Source organism: Podarcis liolepis, assembly GCF_965112155.1.
Source record: "Podarcis liolepis genome assembly, chromosome: 6".
Lineage (NCBI taxonomy): Eukaryota > Metazoa > Chordata > Lepidosauria > Squamata > Lacertidae > Podarcis > Podarcis liolepis.
In genome coordinates this window covers 21,863,063-21,887,237 of record NC_139559.1, presented here as the reverse complement: position 1 = coordinate 21,887,237, position 24,175 = coordinate 21,863,063, and the positions used below count along the sequence as shown (strand labels likewise).

General features: G+C 44.3%; 1 protein-coding gene across 5 annotated transcripts in view; it reads left to right on the top strand.

The window, feature by feature from the left end:
• The window catches only part of EYA2 (EYA transcriptional coactivator and phosphatase 2), a 131,343-nt gene that overhangs the window by 59,671 nt on the left and 47,497 nt on the right, over nucleotides 1–24,175 (top strand). For all 5 annotated transcript variants that reach the window (XM_083508121.1, XM_083508120.1, XM_083508118.1 and 2 more), the window contains exons 5-6: nucleotides 4,852–4,968; nucleotides 22,635–22,702. In XM_083508121.1, the coding sequence (XP_083364247.1) occupies nucleotides 4,852–4,968; nucleotides 22,635–22,702 (185 nt within the window). The remainder of the gene's footprint in view (nucleotides 1–4,851; nucleotides 4,969–22,634; nucleotides 22,703–24,175) is intronic.

Genomic DNA, 24,175 nt, shown 5'->3' with positions numbered 1-24,175 from the left:
AGACGATTGCTGCAATCCTATGTGCATTTACTTGAAACTCCTGTTGAAGAAAGTGAGGCTGGCTTCTGAGAAAACATACACGACATGGGGCTGTAAATAAAATGTGTGGGGGGGGGGAGGGAGGGAGGGAGAGAGAATGAGAGAGAGAGAGCTCTGACAGGAAAGCATCAACATGCCTTGTGCACTCTCATTTTCCTTGGCTAATTCCCCTGCCCCCCCCATCTCGGGGTGTCATTGCATAGCGCAAAAGGCGAAAGAGCGCGAACACGCTGCCTGCAACTGGATCTCCGGCTTCTTCCTTTCCTTCCCTGAGGCAGGAGGGAGAGATCAAGGTGGAGCTGCTGGCAGGGCGGAGAGCGAGCCGCCCAATTGTGTGACCGAGTGATGGAAGGGCTGCAAGGAGCCGCGTCCGATCTCCTCCCAGGAATGTGCCAGCGGGACTGACATGTGCCGGAAGGCGGAGAGAACCGCCCAGCACCGCTGCGCGGGTGCGGAGTCCAACTTGGAGAGCTGAGATAGAGAGCCGGGCGCCAGATCGCCTTCCTCGCTTGGCTTGCTGCGAAATTGCAAGAGGAGGAGGAAGAGGAAGGCGGTGGTGGGGGCGGGGAGTGGAGCGGGTGCCAGGGAACACAGCCCCCTCCCATCACAGCCATCATCATCGCCGCCCCCACTTTACATTTATTTTAAGGGTGTTTGAAGTGTGTGCGCGCGTGTCTCTCTCCCACTCACACCCCCCCACCAGCCACCCCATATTCCCAAAGAACAACTTGATCACAGGCATCGTCGGTCCTGGAAAGGCTGGCTGTGCAAAGATGGAGAGGGAGGTAAAATGAAGAGGAAGGGAAGCCTCGCGCTGGTGAAATCCAGCGCGGAGGAGAAGAGGACGCCTCCCGCAGGGCGAGTTTGCACCCCGGAGAAGATCCAAGGCTGGAATAAAAAAGTTTCTCCGAGGAGAAAGACTCCCCCTCCGCAGCACGGAGAGACCTGACCTTCCGCTTGCTCTTTTTGAGCAGTGAGCGGGAGAGAGAAGCCAGCTGCCCGCCTCGCTTCACCCCCGACGACGAAGGCGCAAGTTGAGAGACGCGGGGACATTTGAAGCAGCAGCCACGTCCTTAAGAGCGACGAGGGGAGGCGAGTAGGGAGCCGCACCATGTAAACTTCCTTGTGTCAAAACCCCCCCCCAAAACCGAGAATAAAAGGTGAAGGCTGGCGGCCGGCGGCAGCTACACGGGCCACATGACGAGGTCTGGCGGGCCGGATTCGGCCCGCGGGCCTTGTGTTTGACACCCGTGGCATAGGGTGTTACTGTTAAGATAATGCACCTCTGGGAATTCTGTTGAAGTTCTTTTTCTAATTTCCAAATAATAATAATAATAATAATAATAATAATAATAATAATAATAATGCTTTATTATTTATACCCCGCCAATCTGGCTGAGTTTCCCCAGCCTCTCTGGGCGGCTTCCAATCAAGTGATAAAAACAATACAGCATTAAATATTAAAAACTTCACTAAACAGGGCTGCCTTCAGATGTCTTTTAAAAAGAAGAGAGCTGCTTATTTCCTTCACATCTGAAGGGAGGGTGTTCCACAGGGTGGGCACCACTACCGAGAAGGCCCTCTGTCTGGTTCCCTGTAACCTCACTTCTCACAATGAGGGAACCGCCAGAAGGCCCTCGGTGCTGGATCGCAGTGTCCGGGCTGAACGATGCGGGTGGAGACGCTCCTTCAGGTATACTGGACCGAGGCCATTTAGGGCTTTAAAGGTCAGCACCAACACTTTGAATTGTGCTCGGAAACGTACTGGGAGCCAATGCAGATCTCTCAGGACCGGTGTTATGTGGTCCCGGCGGCCACTCCCAGTCGCCAGTCTAGCTGCCGCATTCTGGATTAATTGCAGTTTCTGAGTCACCTTCAAAGGTAGCCCCACGTAGAGCGCATTGCAGTAGTCCAAGCGGGAGATAACTAGAGCATGCACCACTCTGGCGAGACAGTCCACAGGCAGATAGGGTCTCAGCCTGCGTACCAAATGGAGCTGGTAAACAGCTGCCCTGGACACAGATTTGACCTGTGCCTCCATGGACAGCTGTGAGTCCAAAATGACTCCCAGGCTGCACACCTGGTCCTTCAGGGGCACAATTACCCCATTCAGGACCAGGGAGTCCCCCACACCTGCCCGCCCCCTGTCCCCCCAAAACAGTACTTCAGTCTTGTCAGGATTCAACCTCAATCTAAACGGTTGCAAATAAGCTACGGGGGACAATTTTACTACTAGCTCTGAGCTCATACGTGGCTCTCAGTGAGATGTGCCCCACTCTCGCCGATTCCAAAACAAAATGCAGTTTGCACGAGAGAGGTGCAGGTTGACCCCCTCCATCCCCAGATAATGAGTGTGAACTTCTCTGCATCATGTAAACATCCAGCTGCATGGAGTTTGTATGAGCTCACTTTCCTTCCTAGAGAATGTAGAGGATCTGAACTGCACCCTGGGTCATGACAGACCACCAGCCATTTTTAAATTTAAGAGGTTACTGTAACATGTGCTCCCCTGCCAGATTACTGGTGGGTAGGATTGGAGGTGGAGAAGACTGTGTTATGAGCCCCTGCATTCTGATGTTGCTTAGTGGCACCAGTTATAGTGTCTGCAATCAGAGCATTCTTTAGGAAAGATTTCTGCCTTGTCAGGATTCAGCTTAAACTTACTGGCCCACATCCAGCCCACCATGACCATGGCATCCAGGCACTGACTCAGCACATGCACAGCCACACCAGACGCAGCAGAAACAGAAGTAGAGCTGGATGCCATCAGCATATTGATGATGGTGCACTCCTTATCCCCTGGTGACTGCTTCAAATGGCTTCCTAAATATATTGAACAGGATTGGGGATAGAATTAAATTCTGTAGCTCAATGCAGCTTAACAGCCAGAGTGCTGAGGTCTAGTCACCCATGGCTACCCTCTAAAACAGGCATGGCCACACTTGGCCCTCCAGCTGTTTTGGGACTACCAACTCCCATCATCCCTAGTTTTGACAGGACCAGTGGTCAGGGATGATGGGAATTGTAGTCCCAAAACAGCTGGAGGGCCTAGTTTGGTCATGCCTGCTCTAAAGCATGTACTCCAGGGAGCAGCAGAACCTCTGTAAGACAGTACTGTACCTGCCACTCCTAACCTATTGGAGATGCCATGGCTGATGGTATTAGAAAGCCTCAAATGAAGCAAGATCACTAACCCTATCCCTTTCCCGATCAAAGTCATTCATCAGGACACCCAGGGACTTGAACTGCCAAAAACCTCACAACCCATCAAGAGACATACACACATTTCTCACAACACCAACATATGCACATACACCTTCCTCAGCTCTTGGACAGTCATAGAAATCCAGGTTGGAATTTGCTTATTTATTTTATAAAGTTTATACACCGCTTGATTGTAAAAACAAAAAACAAATCTCAAAGCAGTTTACAAAAGACAAAACAGTAAAACCAAGAACAATTCACAAACCTAACAATCAAAAGTCAACTAACTAAAACAGATCAAAACTATCTAAACTTTATATACATCCAGGTAGGCTTGTCTAAACAGGAATGTTTTAGCAGACACCGAAAAAGGGTACTGTGAAGATGCCTGCTTGATTTCAATAGGCAAGGGGTTCAAAAGTGTAATCAAAGCAATCAAATTATTACAAATGTGGAACAGGTATTATGTGGCACCTGGCAGTAGTGCCAATTCCGCCGATTGAAGCAGGTGAGTGGGCACATGTGGGGTAATCTCATGTGCTACCTGTAGTAGTGCCAATTCTGCTGATCGAAGCAGTCAAGTGGACCTATGGGGGCTTAATCCACCTGTGGAATGCCTCAGTGATCTCCCTCATCTGTCATCCAAATGGAAGACTGGGAGGTTCTCGTCCTCAAAAAGCCTACTGTGTTGTGTGGCCTACAAAAAGTGGCAGAGGATTGATCAGGAAAGAGACACAGTGAAATTCCAGCTCAGGAAAAGTAGGTGAAGAAACAGAGCCCCTGGCTCTTTGTTCCTCTTAAAAGCCATCCGGTTGATCACTTTATATCCTGACAGGATTTGAGGGGCTCCCAGGTTTCAGCAGCAGTTTTTTAAAAAGGCAAGAGAGAGTGAAAACCAAGTTCAAAAGATGTTCACTTCTTCCAGTGCTTTTTTTCTGGGGGGGACGTAAATATTTTGTGAATCTTAAGTTTGGTCTCATTGAGGGGCAGCATTTCAATATGAGTAGGAAAATGAGAGTACCCCTAAACGTTTTTTTAAGGGGAAAAAAGCACTAACTTCTTCAGCTGTAGCTGGGGAAAGTAAACTGTGATGCCATAACTCTGTCAGCAAACTGAGAACAGTTTCAGTCTTCACTAGACAAATGTTAAAGTACATTTTCTTGAGAACTGTAATAGTCTATGGCATGACCGTTCTTGTTCAACTAGCTATTGTGTATGTCATAGAATGCAGTTATGGGACTGATGCAGAAGTCTATTAAGAACACTCCACTCCCTGGTCAGCCATGAAGCTGAGCTTAGACTAGTCACCGTCTCCCTACCTAACCAACCTCGCAGGCTTGTTGAGAGGATTATTTGGGTTAGGGGAAAGCACATAGGGTGCTCTGAGAGCCCTTTGGAGAAAAGGTGGGATACAAATGTAAAAAAATTATTTTTTTTTCCCTTTACATTAGACAAAATATTTCCCTTTACATTAGACAAAAAGTAAGTATAAGAAACGTAAACAGCCCAGTCAAAGAAAAGAAATCCTTAATGCACTGAATGCTTGCGTATGTTTTGACTGTAGCTTCATAGTCGTAACTTTGGTTTTTTCCCCTCTGCCCTCCTAAGGCATCAAGACAGAAGACAGCCTGAGCCATTCGCCGGGGCAGAGTGGGTTCCTTAGCTATGGCTCTAGCTTCAGCACCGCAACGTCAGGACAAGCTCCCTACACCTACCAGATGCACGGTCAGTATGGCTTTACGTAGCTGTGCAGTTTGTTGCAGCATCAAACAGTTCCAATTTTTGTTGTGTACTGATGGGAAATGCTAACATGCCTGGTTTATTTTGCAAGCTATGGTCTGTGTGTTTGGGACAAGACCATTTCCTCCCCCACCCCACCCCAATTGTGTCTCGATGCTGTATTTTACTGATGTTGTAATCTGCCCTAATAGTTGCAGAATTAGGTGAGTTCACAGCAGAACAGGCTATTAGTTGAAATGAGTAGACTTGTGTACCTAACTCAGCACAGGATGAGATGCTAGAATCAGTGTAATAAGTAAGAACTAGATGATATACCTGGCATAATTTATTTTACTCGCTAATGTAAAATTTCCTTCTTACTTTTCTAGCAAAGACTACTTTTCATATTGTTTATCCTCATCCTTCAGATGTTACCTTGGCAGATATGTATTCCTGAAACCATGTGTGCCGTCTCCCCCATCCTACCCACTAGGCTTACCTTTGGTTTCTAAACCCAGCAGGCGAGCACATAAATCAAAGCCGCATACTGTGGCAAGAGTGGCAGGGTCCTTTGTTGAGCAGTGGAAAGGTTATTTGCCTCCTGCCACCCATCCCTAATGAGTTGTGTTTCCTTCCTACCTTCTAGTGCTACTCCAAGCCTTGAAATAGACACAAGCAACTCTCAGTTTCTGGATTTCCTACATCATTTTGAGAAATGGCACACTGGTGTGCTTATTTTCAAAATGCTTTCATATCTAATCTCTTACGTCAACTTTCTCTGCCAATTTGGGGTGGATGATGTCCGTTCTGTTTACTCGAGGGACTTTTTCTTTTTCGTACGCAATGCTGATGTTTGAAAAATGCTATGTGGCTATTCCTCCCTGCCTCTGTGCAATTTATATTTAAGGTGTATGCATTCAAAGAGCTCCGTGCAGGCAAGTAACCTTCAATGTCAGTTTTGTCTCTCCCTTGGGATTATAGGCACTCGCTGAATGTTATTTCATTGGTGCTTGTAATTTTAAAAAAATAAATAAATGAGGCAGCTCCTTTTAAGCTTGGAACACTGTCCAGAGACTCCCAGCTTCTTTTCCGATCAAAAACAAGTTTCCTTTAGCTGTTCAGGAGAGGAGAAAGCTGCCCCTCCCCGTTTTTTTAACTAGCTCTTCATCTCTGGGGTTTATTTACCTTTCCAAAGTGCTGGTGAAAGCTCTGCATGGGATCCTCGGGACCTTCCTTCCTTAGTTGCTACTGAGGAATGTATTCTTAGAACTTTCCCACACTTAGTACACCTGGGAGGGGGGGGCAGGATTCTTTCTCTCACCCCGCCTTCCATAAGCCACTTAAACGGAAAGCAAGGACTCTTTTCCCATGCATGGCTTTAGTGACACCTTTTAGGGCCCCGTAGCTTTATTTTGATTGGTCTTGTCGGCCACCCAGCAGAGAGTCTTGATGTGACGTGCTGGAACAGCTGTGAAAGCAGTAGCGATCCCCTGTGCCCATCTAATCAATTTGAGGTGCTCCTTAAACTTGACCTCTCAAACCAAGGAAAGGCATGAATTGCCTTGGGCGTTTTGGTGTTCCCTGTAGCATGTAGCTTGGCACGCTTGCTCAAGTTGCCTGTGCTTCTCTGTACCGCTGACTCCTTAACGTAATGCAGATGCTTTCTGCACGTGGCTTATGGTGGTGCAGAGCTTGTACAGTGGTACCTCGGGTTAAGAACTTAATTCATTCTGGAGGTCTGGTCTTAACCTGAAACCGTTCTTAACCTGAGGTACCAATTTAGCTAATGGGGTCTGCCGCGCTGCCGCCACGCAATTTCTGTTCTCATCCTGAGGTAAAGATCTTAACCCAAGGTACAACTTCCGGGTTAGCGGAGTCTGTAACCCGAAGTGTTTGTAACCCGAGGTGTTTGTAACTTGAGGTACCACTGTATATGGCTTAGGGCTAAGAAGCAGCTAGTCCTATCCAGTCGAGGGATGCGGGGCGGCTGGATGCACAACAGCAGAGATCATTTGGTGTGAAACTGAAGAGTTAATTTGATTAGCACTAAACTGAAGAGTTAATTTGATTAGCGCTAAAGTCAGCTAGCTCGGAGGGGTGCAGGTGGTGTTGCTCAGCAACCAGGCATAGTGGCATGATGTTTGCTGAGGTAGCACATGGCCTGATTGGATGTTCTGAGGAAGTTTTCCTTTGTATCTTTGGTTGAATGTTTGCCTCCTATGAACAAGCCTGAAATAAGAAAGACAAAGCTTCTCTTCTCCTTTCTCCTCAAAATTATACACTTCATTGTTCACTTGCCTCAGTAAAGTATTATCTGGATTTCTTTTCTCTCTGGCCTCTGTCTGCATTATTTAAATGACTTTACTAACAAGGACTTTATGCTCTTTTGCTACTTTTCAGCTCTGAGCCCCTTCGTGCTGTTTGTTTTATAGTGTTCTGTTTTGTTGGCTGGCGTATTACGCAACATGACATTGATTTAACAATAGTGTATTAGTGGTGTATTTATATTGGATCATCCACACATGATTCCACTTTATCAGTTGTTCTGTAGTGCTTCTCCGTTGTTCCTGCATTATTGCATTTTTGCTTTATAGCACAACAAAAGTGCTGTGCAGCACAACAGAAAATAAACCAGAACAATTTGTGATGCAAAAAGTTACAGGATTTTAGTTGGAAGCTACAGGACATGCACTGGTTGAGACTGAAGTAGTATGTACCCCCACAAAACTGATGTAGGCACACAAAGTATTGAAAATGGAGTTATGTATAACTGTCCTGATACAATCATGGGCACAAATAATAATGAATGCACCATAAATAGGACGTCTGGAAGGGGCCCCTGTGCTTTGGATCCAAACAGGGTTGTGAGCAGCAGGAAAATACTAGCTGCAAGCTCTTAAGAATTCTCACAGGACTGTAAGAAATTATGAAACAGTTCTCATGATTCTGCTTGTTCAGGAGATTGCACAGCCAGTTGCACAAGCCGAACATATTTGAATTTAGTTTTAACTTTTCTCTTGTGTGTGGCATAAAAACTGCTCTTCTCCAAATGGGAGGGCACCTCTGGGTCCAGTCCTTTGGTTCAACAATTACGTTTTCGAAAAGGATGTTTGTGGAAGGTGACGTAAATAGCAAAATGAAACATGGAAAGCCGCATTCCATTCTCTGTGATAGTTATTTGTGTGTGGTTGTTTGTGAACAGGGTAATAAAAGTTAGGGAAAGCCTTTCTTTTCTTTGTCATCACATTGTTAGAGTGGTCAGTCTTATCCAATCCCCATTTTTAAAAATAGCTTCAGTGGAGAGGGGAGAATAGAGACTACGAAAATGATGATAAAACCAGACCCTGAACTTCTAGCACCAATAGGAAACTTAGGAAGCCCATTGTAGAAGTATGGTGGCCTGTTTTGAAACCCTAACGCTACTAACCCTGATAGCCAGGTTCGAGCATGCTCCCTAACCACATTCAGTGCATGTTTCAGGTGGACCAATCTTGAAAAGCTCAGCTAATACTGGCAGGTTGATAACTTGAGTCTGTGCCTCACGTCAACAAAAGTTTCACTGCTGTAGCATGTTGGCCTGTGGCCATTGGCACAAAGTACCTAGATTTTTGGCATGGTTTGTGAGGTGGGGGGGGGCAGTAAGGAAGATCATAGGTGAAGAAACATCTATCACACGCATAAATCCATGCCGGGGGTTTGTGGGGTGTGCATTGCTTAATGTGAACATTCAGCATAAATCTACTTGTACATGTTTAAGAACGTCTCCCAATATTTATTGCACACATTAGCAGTAATGACTGGATGTTTCACTGACACAGGCTTTGGTATTTCGTTACATGCATTCCCTTGAGGTTCTTGCCTCTGAAACTTGCTTATGTGCTCTGGTGGTATAATTCCCAGCACTTCCTTGAGAAATGTAAATTACCCCTGCACATTATAAACATTAGATTCCTCTAACATCGTGGAAAGTGCGGGAGACGGAGAGGCTGTGCTTGGCTTACTGTCACCGAGATGCTTAAGCTTCATAAAACTAAAACCTCCATAGAAAATTAGTTGTCCCCTTTTTTCCCGGAGATTCCCTCTCACAGCTGGTTTGCATTAGTTTCAGTCTAAAACTGTGGTGGCAGGACTGTGCTCCGTACCACAGCGAACTCAGTCAGGCTGGGAAAGGCCTTCCCCCTCTCAGAATGGCGCAGACCTCACATTTTAAACAATATAAATATCAGTTCCTCTTGAAAAGCAAAGGCCCCTTTCTTCAAGGACTACAGAACACAGGGCTGCCTGTGCAAAATGCACTTTGGTTTAAAAGCCAGTGTGAAGAGGCACTGGGGTAAGGGAGACCTGCAGGGCAGAGAACACAAAGATTGGTCAGCTGCATTATGTTGCTGTGTCTACCGAGGGAGCGGGGCTTACATACTGCTGCGTTGGCCGTTGTAGTAGCAGTGTTGTCGGCACTGCCTTAGTTGTAATTGGATGTCACCCAAGAGTGAAGATTTGGATATGTGGTTGGGATCTGCCTTAGGCTGACAGGAGGGGGGTGGGCAGCCATTGAATGAGAAGGACAAAAGACCACAGCAAACATGAGGCCTAAACTAACAACATGTATCTGAAATCTGTGAACATGGTTAACATCTGCATCATATGCAAACATTTTGGTTGTATGGGTATTCCGTTGTTCAAATAGCCTTCCATTTGAGAAACCAAACTGAGGACATGGTAATAAACAAAGGGTGCTGTTGATTTATTTCAATTCCATTTGTGGACGTTAATCCACAACCAGATGCCTTACTGCCCCGGTCTATTGTCCCCAGGCTGCTTTATGTTCCAACTAGCACCACACATCTTCTTCTGGTCCCTGGGGTCTTTTCTTACTGAACCCTCCTTTTCTCAGTTTACTGACACATTCTTTCCCTCAGCCTTCTGCTGCACCTCTGGGCCGCTTTTGGCTTTCTTTCTTGCTGAATTTACATTATTTACATTGCTATTTATAGGCTGCTTTTTAGCCGACCGGCCTTCAGTTCTGTCTACTGGGACTGTGTAGCTTAGCTCACCTTTCCTGCCCCTGGGACCTCTTCGCAGCCCTCTCTGACTTCACATTGTTAATGCTTTCCTACAGCATATAAAGCTGTGTAAGGTTTTTCCCCAGAAACATTTCAAAGGGGGTCAAATCATGTCTTCAGCCTGGTCAAAAACAAAGTAGGAGAAGGTTTTGTTAAACTGCAAAGGGGACATGTGATAGAGGGGCTAAAAAGCCCTGCTTCACGAACAAGTGCACTACCTCTCTCAGCACACAAACCATTACGTCCCTCAGCAGTCCATTGCTCCTATGAATAGGGGAGAAAGTGTTGTGTACAAGCCCCTGCTCACCTTGGCTCTTTATGTCACACTAAACAGTGGTTTAGCATTGTGTCTGAAAATGGTTTGTGTTATGTACTGAAATTCTTACCCTGGGCCAGCAGGGGGATACTGTGGGTAGTTTTCACTCAGGTCCACATATGCAAATAGGGGATTGAAAGTGACGTTCAGTGATTGGCTAGTTACAGAAAGTTGCTACTGTAGCATTGTAGTGGAGCTCTATATAAGCAGGCTGGCTGAACCCTTCAGTTCAGTTCTGTTCTGGCCTCTGAATAAACAAGAGCTGTTTTGAAGAATTGCTGTGTCGTCTGATATGTTCACCCACAAACAGTTTGTATCTAAGGTCCAATCTTACTTCATTGAACCAGTCAGTGTTTTGCTCCTGTTGACACTATATTGATAACCTAAGTTGGCATTTGTCCTTTAGCATTAAAAATAGATTAAAATTCTTCACATCTTGGTATTATGAGTAAAGCTTGGAACAGTGCTGGTTCCGAAGCATTCATCAGCTTGTACTGCACAGGTATATGTTTCAGCTCTTTTTAGTTACCTTAAACTTTCACACACGGGCCTCATTTGCAAGGAATCCGGATGCTCTCCCTTCCTAATCCAAAACAATGTTATGTTTTATACGTACTTCATTGCCTTAGAAGTAGAGTTAAGTTCACATGTATGTATAGTTAATGTAAGAGGCTGATGCATGCAGTTTATTTACCGTTGGTTAATATGGGGATTTTTGCTCCCCTGCTATTTGTAACACCCTCAAGCTATTAAATGATAACTATAATTACCACATCAATAATACAAGCGAGGACTAGCCCTTAGCAAGAATAAGAGTCTTGTGGCACCTCGCAGAGTAACGACTTCATCAGATGTCGGAAGATACACTTCATCAAATCCAGGAAGTACAATTCTGAATTGGCAAGCTCTGTGGGGAGGCAGAATATCAAAGAGTTAATTCACGGGGAAATAAAATGCAAAACGAATGGAAAGTGATGATTACCTGAAATCAAAATGACTACAGTGACCAGTTAACAAGGCCGTGTCGGCACTAACGAAAACGCCCTTGTGCTGGTAGGCTAACTCAGACGCATAGTGTGATTTTGAAAACAAACCATAATATTAATTCAAGACACAATTGACAGTTTTATTTATCTTTTTATTACATTGATTTATATCCCACGTTCTCTCCAAGGAGCTCAAGGTCATATACATGGTTCTTCTCTTCCCCCACCCCATTGGCCTGCCCCAATTTTATCCTCATAACAACTCTATGAGGTAAGTTAGGCTAGAAACTGTGACTGGGCCAAGATCTCCCAGCAAACTTCATGGCTCTGTGGGGATTGGAACCCTGGTCTCCTAGGCTAACACTCCAACCACTATGTCACACTGCCTGATAAACTGTAATTCAGCAAGAATGCCCCGGTAATGTTCTGCTGGTTTCCATTGCCATTTCTGATTGTATTTGTGTTCCTTTGCGCAGAGACAGGCCTGTCGGTCCTTAGCAAATTTCACACAAGCAAACCAGCATTTTAAAGTATTTGCCATTTCTGTTGGGAGAGAGTCGATATGGAGCACACACCTTCTGTCTTTTGTATTGGACCAAGCTAGCTCACCAACCACAACAACAGAGCAGAAAGCAGTAGCTCCCCTTATAAGAGAAAATGGAATTCTATATTCTGTCTGTAGTGAGCAGCTGTCTCTTATTCGCACATATGGCTGGAATGGAGTGCACTGGAAACGTGATAGCCAAGAGAAAGATACATGCGTAAAACTTCTCACACGTGAAATTCATCTTTCTCTTTTAAACACCAAGAACCTTGAATCAATACATTATGGGACGGGAACCAATTTCCATTAGCAGAATTGAATTACCCAGAATGGCTTCCAAGCTGGCAGCTGCAGCAAAAGTAAATCCAGAGACATAACATTCCAAATATACAAGGGAAATATACATCTAAAAACTTGTGTTGCATTTTTCTTGCCACCGCCCGTTCAAACTGCCTTTAATCAGTTTTAAAAACAAGCAAGGCTATAACAGGGCACACTTCCACTCTGCAGCCTGCAGTTATGAATTATGGCCACAGTTCAGCAGAACTGGCTTTATGTGTGCATATAAAAAGTCCTTCTGGATCAGATGAAAACGTCCCTCTGGTTTTTTCCCCCACGGTGTCCAACTGGGTGCTTCTGGCAAACCCACAAGCAGGACTTGGGGGCAAGTCCATTTGTAATTCTCGGGAACTGGTATTCAGGGTCATTGGCCCTTTGCTCTGGCCATCACAATATGTTGAGGATGCAAATTCCATAGTTTAAACAATGAACTGTGTGAAGAAGACGTACATCCTTTTATCTTCACTGAATCTCTAGCACTTCAAATTCATTCCGTGACTCTGGGTTCTTGTATGTATCTCTGTATCCGCTTTCTGTACCCGGTACATAATTGCATACACTCCTACTTTACTCATTTTCCTCCTAAACCAAGTAGACCCAAACACTGCAAATGTTCCTCATAGAGAAGTTACTCCAGCCCCCGTATCAATTTGATTCTCCTTTTTGAGGTGTGGCCACCAGAACTGAACACAGCAATCCAAGTGCGGCTGCACCATAGATTTTGTTGTTGTTGTTTAGTCGTTTAGTCATGTCCAACTCTTTGTGACCCCATGGACCAGAGCACGCCAGGCACTCCTGTCTTCCACTGCCTCCCGCAGTTGGGTCAAACTCATGCTGGTAGCTTCGAGAACACTGTCCAACCATCTCGTCCTCTGTCGTCCCCTTCTCCTTGTGGCCTCCATCTTTCCCAACATCAGCGTCTTTTCTAGGGAGTCTTCTCTTCTCATGAGGTGGCCAAAGTACTGGAGCCTCAGCTTCATGATTTGTCCTTCCAGTGAGCACTCAGGGCTGATTTCCTTAAGAATGGAGAGGTTTGATCTTCTTGCAGTCCATGGGACTCTCAAGAGTCTCCTCCAACACCATAATTCAAAAGCAGCACCATAGATTAGCAATTAGTAATTACAGTGTTAGTGGTGCTCAGAAGGAGGAGGAGGAGCAGGCTGGGAGGAGGAGGTGTTGGAAGCACATGAGGTAACAGGGTTTGGTGAGCAGGAAGAGTCTGTGGCAGAGGGCAGTTCAGACTCCGAGGCAGAAGCTGGAGGGGAGGGGAGACAGGAGACAAAGAGGCAGGCTGCTCAAGAAGCCAAGCAGTCTCCCCCTCCTGCAAGCAGCTCCCCTCCCCCCTAGTTTCCTAGAAGACGCAGAGAAATGAGCAGAGTGGGGTTGTGTGCTGGCGCAGTTTGTGACTGTTTGGGAAAGACACTGGAGAGGAGGAGCCTTAGGAAGTGGTGGGAAGGCAGGGACCTTCAGCCTCGCAACTGCCATGTTGGAGCAAGACCTACTGGGAAGAGTTGCCGGAGTCAGCAGGCCTGCACTATTTCGGTTTCTTGAATAAAGAGTTAACTTCACTGACACTGTGTTTTTCTTTGATTGCTGACCTGCACTTGTCTCCAGCTCCTGACACCTCTTCCCTCTACATCCCTTTTTCCTTTTGCGACATGCCTTTTAGATTATGCAGGCAGGGACTGTCTTGTTTTTATTGATGTTATGCTATATAAGCCACAGCGAGAGCCTACTCAGCTGAAGAGGGGGGTGAAAATACTTTAAGTGAATGAATGAATGGTGCCTGGCTGTGAAATTAACCATGTGGGATGAAATAAACACATATTCTCCTTCTGTTTATCCCTGCTTCCATCTCCTTCCTCTTTTGCCTCCCCTGCCTAAAAACCTTGGAGTGTAAGTTCCTCAATACAGTATCCGGTTCTCGTTTGCATTGCGCCATGCAGAGTAATAAATATAAATAATAACACAATGAAATGCTTTTGTTATTGTTACTAGTCACTCAGCCACAAATTAAAAAACAAACAATGGGTCAGCCATGGAGAGGTGCTTCCTGGGCAAGATTGTACAAATTTACAGCTGCTTTTATGTGCTGCCAGCTTTTAAGTATTGTTTGTTGGGGTGGGGAGGGCAGGTCTTTTGAGTGCAGAGCTTGAGAGACACTAATGCACAATGTTCTTCTGTGGAAGTTAAAGCCCACTGCGCCATAATTCAGTGCAGCAGCAGCAGCAGCAGCAGCAGCAGCAAAGCCCTTTGTTCTATCTAGATCTCTCTTTTTTTATAAGGTGCCCTTTACAGCAGTTTTCAAACCCTTCCAGACAGGAATACATGCTGAGCTTATTGGAAGGGATCATTATGCCAAATGGCAGACAGTCGAGCAATATGACAAGGCATGCCCTGCATATGGGTTCAGTTACCTTCTGCTTTCGCAGGTTGCTTTCAAGTTGAAGTTTCCCCCACTGACAGCCACATAACATTTTATGTTCTTCCTTGCTCAGTAAATGGAGGCATTTCTGCATGATTCTGAACCCTAACAAGCCACCAGAGTATTGTTGGTGGTAGGTTATTTTGTTGAGCTCTTAACCTCTCGATCTCGTAGCATCATCTCATAGAATATATTTACACTGCTGGAAACATTTGCCTGCCAGGCATTTTAAGTATAGCGAAGAACCTTTCGAATGTTCTTCTGAATAAATGGCGAGATATGACGAGTACAGGAACTTGTCAGTGTTGTTGGGGGTAGGATAGTAACTGATGTTACTGTGAAGGTACATCAGTTCTGACATTTTCAGGATGTGATTTAACATAGAATATCTTTAAACCACGCAGCAGGAATGTCAGATTTGATGTACCTTCACAGTAACACAGAAGGAAGGTGTGTGCTTTGCTCAGCAAAATTGGCACATTGTTGTATTTGTAGCATGAAAATATAATGATTTTTTTTATTTTAAAAAAATATAGAAGTGATCTACTATGTTAGAACAATTACCAACGGCAGATGGCAAAAATGGTATTGACTCCTGGCATGAAAGGAAAAGGCTATATAGGTTTGTGGTTGGTTCATGATTCTAAAGCAGAACACATGTGTGGCTTGGAGAAAAGTCCATGAAGTTCAATCCATGGCTTCCCTTCCTGCAAGGATCTCAGGTGGCAGACTGGGAAACTTACTTGCATGAGATCCTCAGCCAGCTGAAGTAGACAATATTGTTCTAGGTCTGACTCAGGCTGCATTCAGATAGGACTTTATTCTGCTTATACAGTAGTTTCCACATTTTATATGATCTGTCACATGATTGGAATGCCACTTTTGGAAAACTGTTGGAAGCTTGGCTCTTATTTCCACGTTCATTTGCTTCTGGAACAAATCTGTTTACAGGCGTTTTTATCATTGTGATTTCATAGGATGAAATTTGGAGCTGAAATTCTGTCATACAGTTCTTTCTCATCATTTGTAATTTAGCACAACGTGATGGTATGTTGATTTTTTTTTTTTAAAAAAAAAAACCAGTTCCAGAATGCAACAGGTAATGCAGTGTAAACAGAACAGTAGAATGTGGGATAGAAGTTCTAGCATTGTAATCAGGAAGACTTAAGGCAATCTCTCCCTTGCAGTACATTCATAACCTCTGAACCATCAAGAGATTAGTTGGGTGCATAAACAAGCCATCAGACAGAATGTTCCTATCACCTGTTACAACTCAAACACCAATGCTTTTCTTTGTAGTTCATTCACATGCTGAGCTGTGAGTGATGAAAAATCAAGTTATGTACATGGGAACTCAGTTGACTTACTTGTTTCAGTAGTGAATGGTAGGCCCCAACCCTGAGATTACAGAAAATATAGTCAAATTCCTTGCAGTAAACATCAAGACTAGACCACAATTATTAAAGGGAAGATGAATTCTGAGCCAAAAAATTGTGTGTGTGTGTGTGTGTGTGTGTGTGTGTGTGTGTACCTACTGTTTCTGATTATTCTTGGCTTTATTTTAAAAGGCACAATTTATGTGCATGTATATTTTGTTTTTTTCTCAGCTGCATTTGTTTAAATAACTCTGTACTGTATTTTATGTTTATGGTCTGTAGGCAAAATAAACTGAAACTATTTCATATAAAAGTTATGTAAATGCATGTGCATGCCAGCCCTAAGATGAATCTAAATAAACAGGTAAGGCCTGACTTCTGTAGGGGAGTAACTGAGCGGAAATCCCAAGGCATGACCTTGAAACAGCATCTAGGCTGAGGTAAAATACTGTAGCCAGATGTAGGCCACAGAGTTCCATCATGTGAGAAAGCTGAGACATGCATGTAACAATATGTAAAATGTAATAACATGTATCTAGTTAGTTTTCTTACCTACCCTTTTACCTTTGGGTCCCTGTGTAGGTAATGGGAATAAATTTGCACACTCTAAAATAAAGTGGGTGCCTGAATGAGAGACCTTCTGGGAACCAATTATATGCCATCTTGCTAGAAGAAAGGTGGGATATAAATGTAGAAAATAATTAAAACAAAAATAACTGTTTTAAAGCCATAACAGAGGTTATTGCAGTGGCTTGAGATTTCCCACAGGAAATAGGTACCAAGGCAAATTGGTCGTGGTGACAGAGAGTAATAGAAGTGGCCGGTCGCTGCTGTTCAGTGCTTAGTGAAAGTAGTCAGGTCAATTTTCGTTTCACTGGGGATATGAGGTTCAGGGCCTGCGATTAGGCAGAGCAATGTGGTTGCCTCAGGTGGGAGGCAGCGTGGGTCCCTGATCGCTCAAACACTTTGGAAAGTGTAGCTCTGCGAGGGAAATAGGGGTCTCCTAACAACGCCCGCCCAGCCTTCCTAGCAAACTACAGTTCCCAGGATGCTTTGGGGGAAAGTCATGACTTTTAATATGGTATAACAGTGCTTTAAATGTAAGTTACAGATGTGGCCGAGATGTGGCAGGACAGAGCTTTGAGAGCCACACGGCCTGGTCTGTGTCCTCTAAGGAAGCGTTAGAACAGCGAAGGAAGCTGTTGAAGTCATAGTCAACGTCTATTATTTTGCGTGCTGAATGGGGAAAGGGGTGCCATTTTGTCCTTCCACTCAACGGGCGCCATTTGTATCATGCCTTTCCTCCAAGGAATTGAGAGCAGTGTGTGCAGTCCCCCCACACTTAAGCCCCATATTTTAACCCACACATCAAGCCTGTGAGGTAAGCTAGGCTTAGGCAGGGACTGGCTAAAGGTCACCCAGGAAGCTTCATTGCTGAGGGGGAGTTTGAACTTGGGTATCCCCAGTCTTAATTCTAGTACTCCAGTCAGTACCTCAGGGTCTCTCCATGCAAGCCCAGCAGAGCTGAAAACCCACACATTGTGCAAATATCTTTAAAAGCTGTCACCAAGTGTTCTAAAATAGTGGTCGCTGTGAAGAACGATCTGATATTGTTTCAGATTTGGTCATGAAAAGCTACACATTTTTGCAGTCCTTGCTTGTTCCAATATACACTGGTACTGGAAAGAAAAGCATTGACTTTGGAACAACCTTCTGTGGATTGCGAATTTAACACTTTGCCTACGTAGCCACCAGGGTTGCCAGTTTGAAAAAAAGAAGGTTAAATTGCTGGTAGTTGCCCAAACTTTACTGGCACCCGTATATAAGTACTTAGGTTATAGCATACCCTAAATACTGAAACATATTAAAAAATCTTAAACTTGTCTCAGTGTACACTTACTTTCCAAGACCCGACTTTCTACCTACATTTGGCAAAGCTGCTTTTTCATGAAGTGATTTTACTACCTCCACACGGGGCACTGGCAATGACTGCCACTTGTGAAAATGAGCAGTGCTGCCAGTGGTTTTTATTCATCGTGGCTTTTGTTGCCCTGGAAATTCCCTTCCAATGGGATTTAACTGGGTAGAAATGGAAATCTTGCCCTCAGAATTTATTCATCTCAGCTGTGATGTTGGGGTGGAGCAGAGGGATCAAGGTGTTTTATTTGCTAAAGTGGACAGTGAGGAATGGGATTTTATAATTTGTGGTGGTCTTAAAACAAACATCTAGTTCTTTTATCTATCAATATATGCTAAAAAAGGACTAGGAAGGGAAACTGTGGCTGCCCCTAATGTTATTGGACTACAATTCCCATCATCTCTCTAAAGAGGCTGGATTTAATAGATAAGATAAAATGGTGGCCCCTGGCCTTTAGTTTTTAAAATTATTTTCCTGTTGATTCAAGTAGAACTTTAGTACATTCAACCTGGGGCTTTACAAACCATGAATAACTATCTTCAATAATTGTGAAATTGCTTGTATTTGTGATGGCAATAATTGTCTTGATTAAAATAGACTGTAGAGATGTGCATTAGCTGGTCCTATTCTGGCCTGCCACATCTTTTTATAATGCTAAATATATATATAAAGCTGTTGCAATTTGGCAGCATGAAAATGCTTGGCAAACATTGCAGGGATATTATATAGATATCACCAATAAGTCTTGTTAATTATGTGCAGTACAGTGAGAACCCTTTCTTAAAAATATATATACTGCGCATCACAAGCTTACAAAAGTTAAAGGCCCTCCAGGCATGTGGCCCACCAAGGTTGAGACACGCTGCATCGCCTGGCTCAGGCACAGATGCAATTGTGTTAAAGTGTGGCACACATTTATTAAAGAAACATTAAAGGAATGGCAAATGGAATCAGCTTGTCATGAAAGGACGCGGGCTATTTCACTCATGGGTTTCCTAATGGTTTCAGTTTGAGTGTTGCCCTTATGTGCTCAGATGTTCTCATTTCACAATCCATCATTAGGAAAGCCCGTGGCACGGGGTCAATTTAGAGTTTTCCTACCAAGTACTTTCCAGTACTGTATATCTGAAGGGCTGTTCCCCTCTAATACCTAGGTTGTTTTATTACCAGCTAAATGTTCTCTGTGTTACCTGTGAATGAGAGCATTGTGACATTTTAGCAGCTGATTTGATTGAACACAGATGTGAACTATGCTCCATGTGGAGAGGATCCAAAAGGAAAAGATCTTGACTTGTGCTTCTGATTTTAAAGGAGCACATGCGATCGAACGATAGCTGGATGACACAGACCCACAATCACAATAGCTGAAAGGCAGGTGGAGGGCAGTCATAGCTCAGTGGAAAAGCCCTTTTCCTGCATGGAAAAGGTCTCCGGTTCAAACCTTGGCACTTCCAGACAGGGCTGGGAAAGACTGGAGAGCCACTGCCAACCAGTGTAGAATAGGGGTTCCATAGGGCCCACCTGAGGTGCCTTGAAAATTACTAGCCCCACCTGTCAGAAAATGGTGTCCCACGGACAGAACCAGTCACAAAATGGTGGCAGTTTGGCATAGTTTTCTACTGATATCTAATTCATCTTCAGAAATTGCTAACCTCTTTGACACAGTGTCTTCCTTGTAGCAAGGAGTTCCACAGCCCATTCATTTTCCAGTTTGGCATCAACTTAAAACACATTTATCTGCTCCGGCGTTTGTGAGATGTTGATTTAGTCTGCCGGGGTGTATGTGTCATTCTGCAGTTTTAGTTATGTTATTTTACCTGTTCTTGTTTATTCTGTTTCATGAGTGCTATTCTTTGTTCTGGTTATCGCAATCTGCCTTGGGATCTGTGATGGGGCAACACTTAGACTAAAGAAGAGGAAGTTGACAGGTGGGGGTGGCTCAGGGCAGTCTGAGGTTGGTGGGGCAGCACCCCACCTGCCCTGGTGGACAAGCAAGGCAGCAATAACACCTGAATGGTTTTAGAAAGAACTTTTCATCAGCACCAGTCACTGCTGCTTCCCACCTGCCTTTCTGGTACTTATTGGCATGTGTACTTTGCGATGGACTCTTATTGGGCCCTAAGTGATCAAGTTAGGGAAGGAAATTTACCTGTCCCCCCTAACATCCAACTGTGAGTAAAGTTTTTCACCTTTGTTGTGGCAAATAAGTGGAATGCTCTGCTGATAGAGATTCAGCAGACACCTTACGCTCTAACCTTTTAGAGCCTGCTGGGCAATTTTCTGTGCTGCCAAACACAGGCAATTAAGAAAACATATTTCCTTAATAGTTAGTTGAAAGCCTCTGATTTTGTTTTATTTTTCATGGTTTTTATTATTATAAAGATGTTGCTGTAAATGGCTTTGTTTTTTCTTATAAAGTGGCAAACACAGATAAATATATAAAACGAGTGCATTATGTATCACCTAAGTGCATCAGTAAGCCATTGAATGGGATACGGGTGGCGCTGTGGTCTAGACCACAGAGCCTAGGGCTTGCCGATCAGAAGGTCGGCAGTTTGAATCCCCACGATGGGGTGAGCTCCCGTTGCTCAGTCCCTGCTCCTGCCAACCTAGCAGTTCGAAAGCACATCAAAGTGCAAGTAGCTAAATAGGTACCGCTCTGGTGGGAAGGTAAACAGTGTTTCCGTGCGATGCTCTGGTTCACCAGAAGTGGCTTAGTCATGCTGGCCACATGACCTGGAAGCTGTACGCCAGCTCCCTTGGCCAATAAAGCGAGATGAGTGCCGCAACCCCAGAGTCGGCCATGACTGGACCTAACGGTCAGGGGTCCCTTTACCTTTTTATGCCAATGAATGTCAGCAAAGCTCTCAATTAAAAATTCTCTTATTTCTAGTCAAAGCAGTCCCTGATACTGAGCAGACATGGAGAAATACTTCAGAATATCATAGTCTAGGAAGAGGATGCATACTGATACTAACAGGCCATAATTGAGGCTCCCCCCCCCCCACACCAAGTCATCAGCCCTTCATAAATATATCTAGTTCTGTGTTAAGTGATCTCTTTGATCCTCCAGTGGTTGCAAGGTGAGTGTTACAGAATTTTACACCTCTTACAGTTTGAAAACTTCCTTCCTCTTCCACTTCAGCAAGGGCTTTTGCCTAGAGTTTCTCTGGTGGGAGCAAACAAACAACTCACTTCTGTTGCTTTGCCTTCAATTCATCCAGCCTTGGTCTCTGAACATGCATGAATTTGAAGTGCTGAGTCTAGAGAGTTTTGCTTTTTTTGTGTTTTTTTGGCTTGGAAATGCAAAGCTGTTGACACATAGCTGCTTCTATGATTTATCCCCTTGGCATGAATGCTCCCAAGCTGAGCCCAGGGCAGGGCTGGGTGGAGAATACCCAAATGGAGCAGTGTCCCAGACTGGCACCCTTAAGGCAAGCTCCACATCATTGAGAGATCATTAGCTTTTGACCTTTCCTGTGCTTTTAATTCCCCCCTCCCCTCCCCTTGTGCAAAATGTTTTTTAAAGGCCAAATGTGATGGCAAATTAGTTCTGGAAGCAGATTCTCCTCCTAGAGTCGGGTGGTTTTCTTTCTTTCTTTTTTTGGCATGAGATTTATTTCTCTCTGCATGTGCTTTTGTGACTGACTGCACTTGGCGAGCTGCAGTTTGTTCAGCTGTCCATTCCCCTGCCTAATCTAGGGTCTTAAAATAAAAACAAACAAGCGGATATTCGGAGAAAGGACGCAGCATGGAGACACTGAGAGGCATTTGTTCCTGTGCTTTGGCTAAAACAGCACTCCACTGGTCCCATGTACCGAGTCTTTGCTTTACGGCTAAAGATGCTGGCAGTTCCTACAATGAGAAATTGTGTCAAGGAGTTGGTTCATCAAGTTCTTCTTAAATAGAAAGTTGCTTGGGATTTTTTTTGGGGGGGTGGGGGGGTGTTAGAGGACAACAATAGAGGAGGTAAACTAATTTCTGTTCAATCCAGGGCCATTTTGCCAGGGATAAGTCAAATGTGTGGCATGGATGTGACCTTAGTCCATCAGTTCAGCTGTAAAAGAATAACATTGCCTATCTAAAAGCCACTTGAAACCAGCTTTCCAAATATATTGGAATGTGGTTCACTTCTGGATTTCAACCAGTTAGGAGTTCCAGAAGCATGGTGCTACCACAGAAAAGGCCATTTCTCTTGTGCCTGACACTCTGCCTGCAAAATGGAAGTTTAATTGTTGTTTTTAACATACCCCTTCCTGAAATAAGACATTCCTCATAAAGATGCAGTAGTGATATAAGAAGGAATTATTTTTGTTATTTTAATTGGAGCTTAAGAAATGCAGAGTAACAGGATGTTTTCATAAGGCAAGTACCTAAAAAGGTGAGGTTTCAGAATCTTAGCATAGTCTTGCAGGAATCCTGACCTAGGGTGGGCAAATACTTCTGACCTGCTCCAACAAAGCAGCTTCATATGTTGACCACCGTGGGAACTGGATCCTGGACAAGGTGGGACTTTGGCCTGATCCAGCAGTGTCATCTTATGTTCCAAAATCCTTAAGCTCCTAAAATCTTCCCTACCCATTGACAGGTTATACAGAAGATCAAGTAAAGGCAGGGCGAGGATCTGCCCTCTGAGGATAATTTGGCCATTTGTATTGGGCTTAATGGAATTCTATTACCTATCTTGTTTCTTCTTCTGTTCTCTTAGGCACCTCAGGGATTTACCAGGGGCCCAACGGCCTGACGAGCTCTGCAGGGTTCAGCACAGTGCACCAGGTACAACTTTAACCATTTTTTAAAAAATGTCCTGAAAAGGAGGTGGTTCATATTTCAGCCGCATGGACATGAGTAACTTCCTTGATACTTGTCTCTGATTATCATACATAACGTCTCATTCTTAAGGGACAAAAAGCGTACGTCTCTATGGACGCTCACAGATCTCAACAGCTTGGCAAGGGACTTGGAAACCAAATGCTTTCGAAATCAACCAAACACTCCTTCCTCCACCTCCCCACCCCCCTTCTTCCTCCTACCAGTCCCGGCCCAATCTCAGCACTTTGGGTGTGACGCTGAAACATGTCACAATGGGGACACCACAGTATCACATGAACATATTTTTTTTTTTGAAAATTAGCAGTTTCCATCATCTTGCAGAGAGTGCCGGCTTCTTTCTTGGCTTTCGGCAACAGATGTGAATCAACATTCTAAAGCATCACTCAGAGACGCTTGCGAATATGAAGCCATCGGAGCCTGTTTGCGCTCTTCCTAATTTGGACGTACACCTGTTGATGAACTTCATGCTTTGCATAAGTTAGCACCTTTAAATATAAAGCATGTGTATAAATATATGATGTGGATAACATTACATGCAGAAACACTATATGAGAACGCTTGCTCATAAAGTTTGGTGTAGACCAAGTATGAAGTCACTATGCTTCTTTTGTTTATGCAAAGGCTGAAATATAAGCATTCTAAGTTAAAATGAAATCACTGAGGTTATGGGGCATACAAGTATCTTAAAGAATTACATCCTAAATTCAGTTTCCTATAAGCTTCGAAAGAACTTCGTGTTTTGGGGCTGTTGGGACGACAGGCCCCACGCCAGTGATAAAGGCACATACTTTTAGATGGTTCCAGTAGGCATAGCCAATTGGTGCCTCCACATGTTGGACTACAGTTTCCATCATAGCTGATCATTGATCATGCTGGCCAGGGCTGATGGGAGTTTCAGTCCAACATCTGAAATGCATGGTGCTGGCTGCCCCTGTGTTAGAAGGTTGCAGCAAACCAAGAACGTGAAATCATAGATTGGTTTGACGACCATGGTTAAGTTTAGGTTTGCCCACCTCTGTAACCTCTGCATGCAAGTGAGAAACTGGTTTTTATGCTGTTTTGCAGTGTTGTCTTGTGGTATATACATAGAACTGGTTCACACATAATATTTGACTATGGTTTGGCACTATAAGAACAAGCCATGCTCTCCATATTCCCCCTCCAATCCCATGCCCCACTTCAGTGAATTTGTTCCTGGTTTCATCAAACCATAGTTTTCTGGTATATGTGAAATTTGAAATGACAAGCTATGGCTTGAGCTTACTCCCCAAACCAGGGTTGCAGAAAACAGCAGTCTTGATTTAAGTAAGAAGAACCGTGCTGGAGAAAGCCATCTAGGGCAGCTCTCTGCTCTCACAATAGCAAACCAGATGCTCCTGGGAAATCCCAAGCAGAACCTTAGTGTAACATCACCCT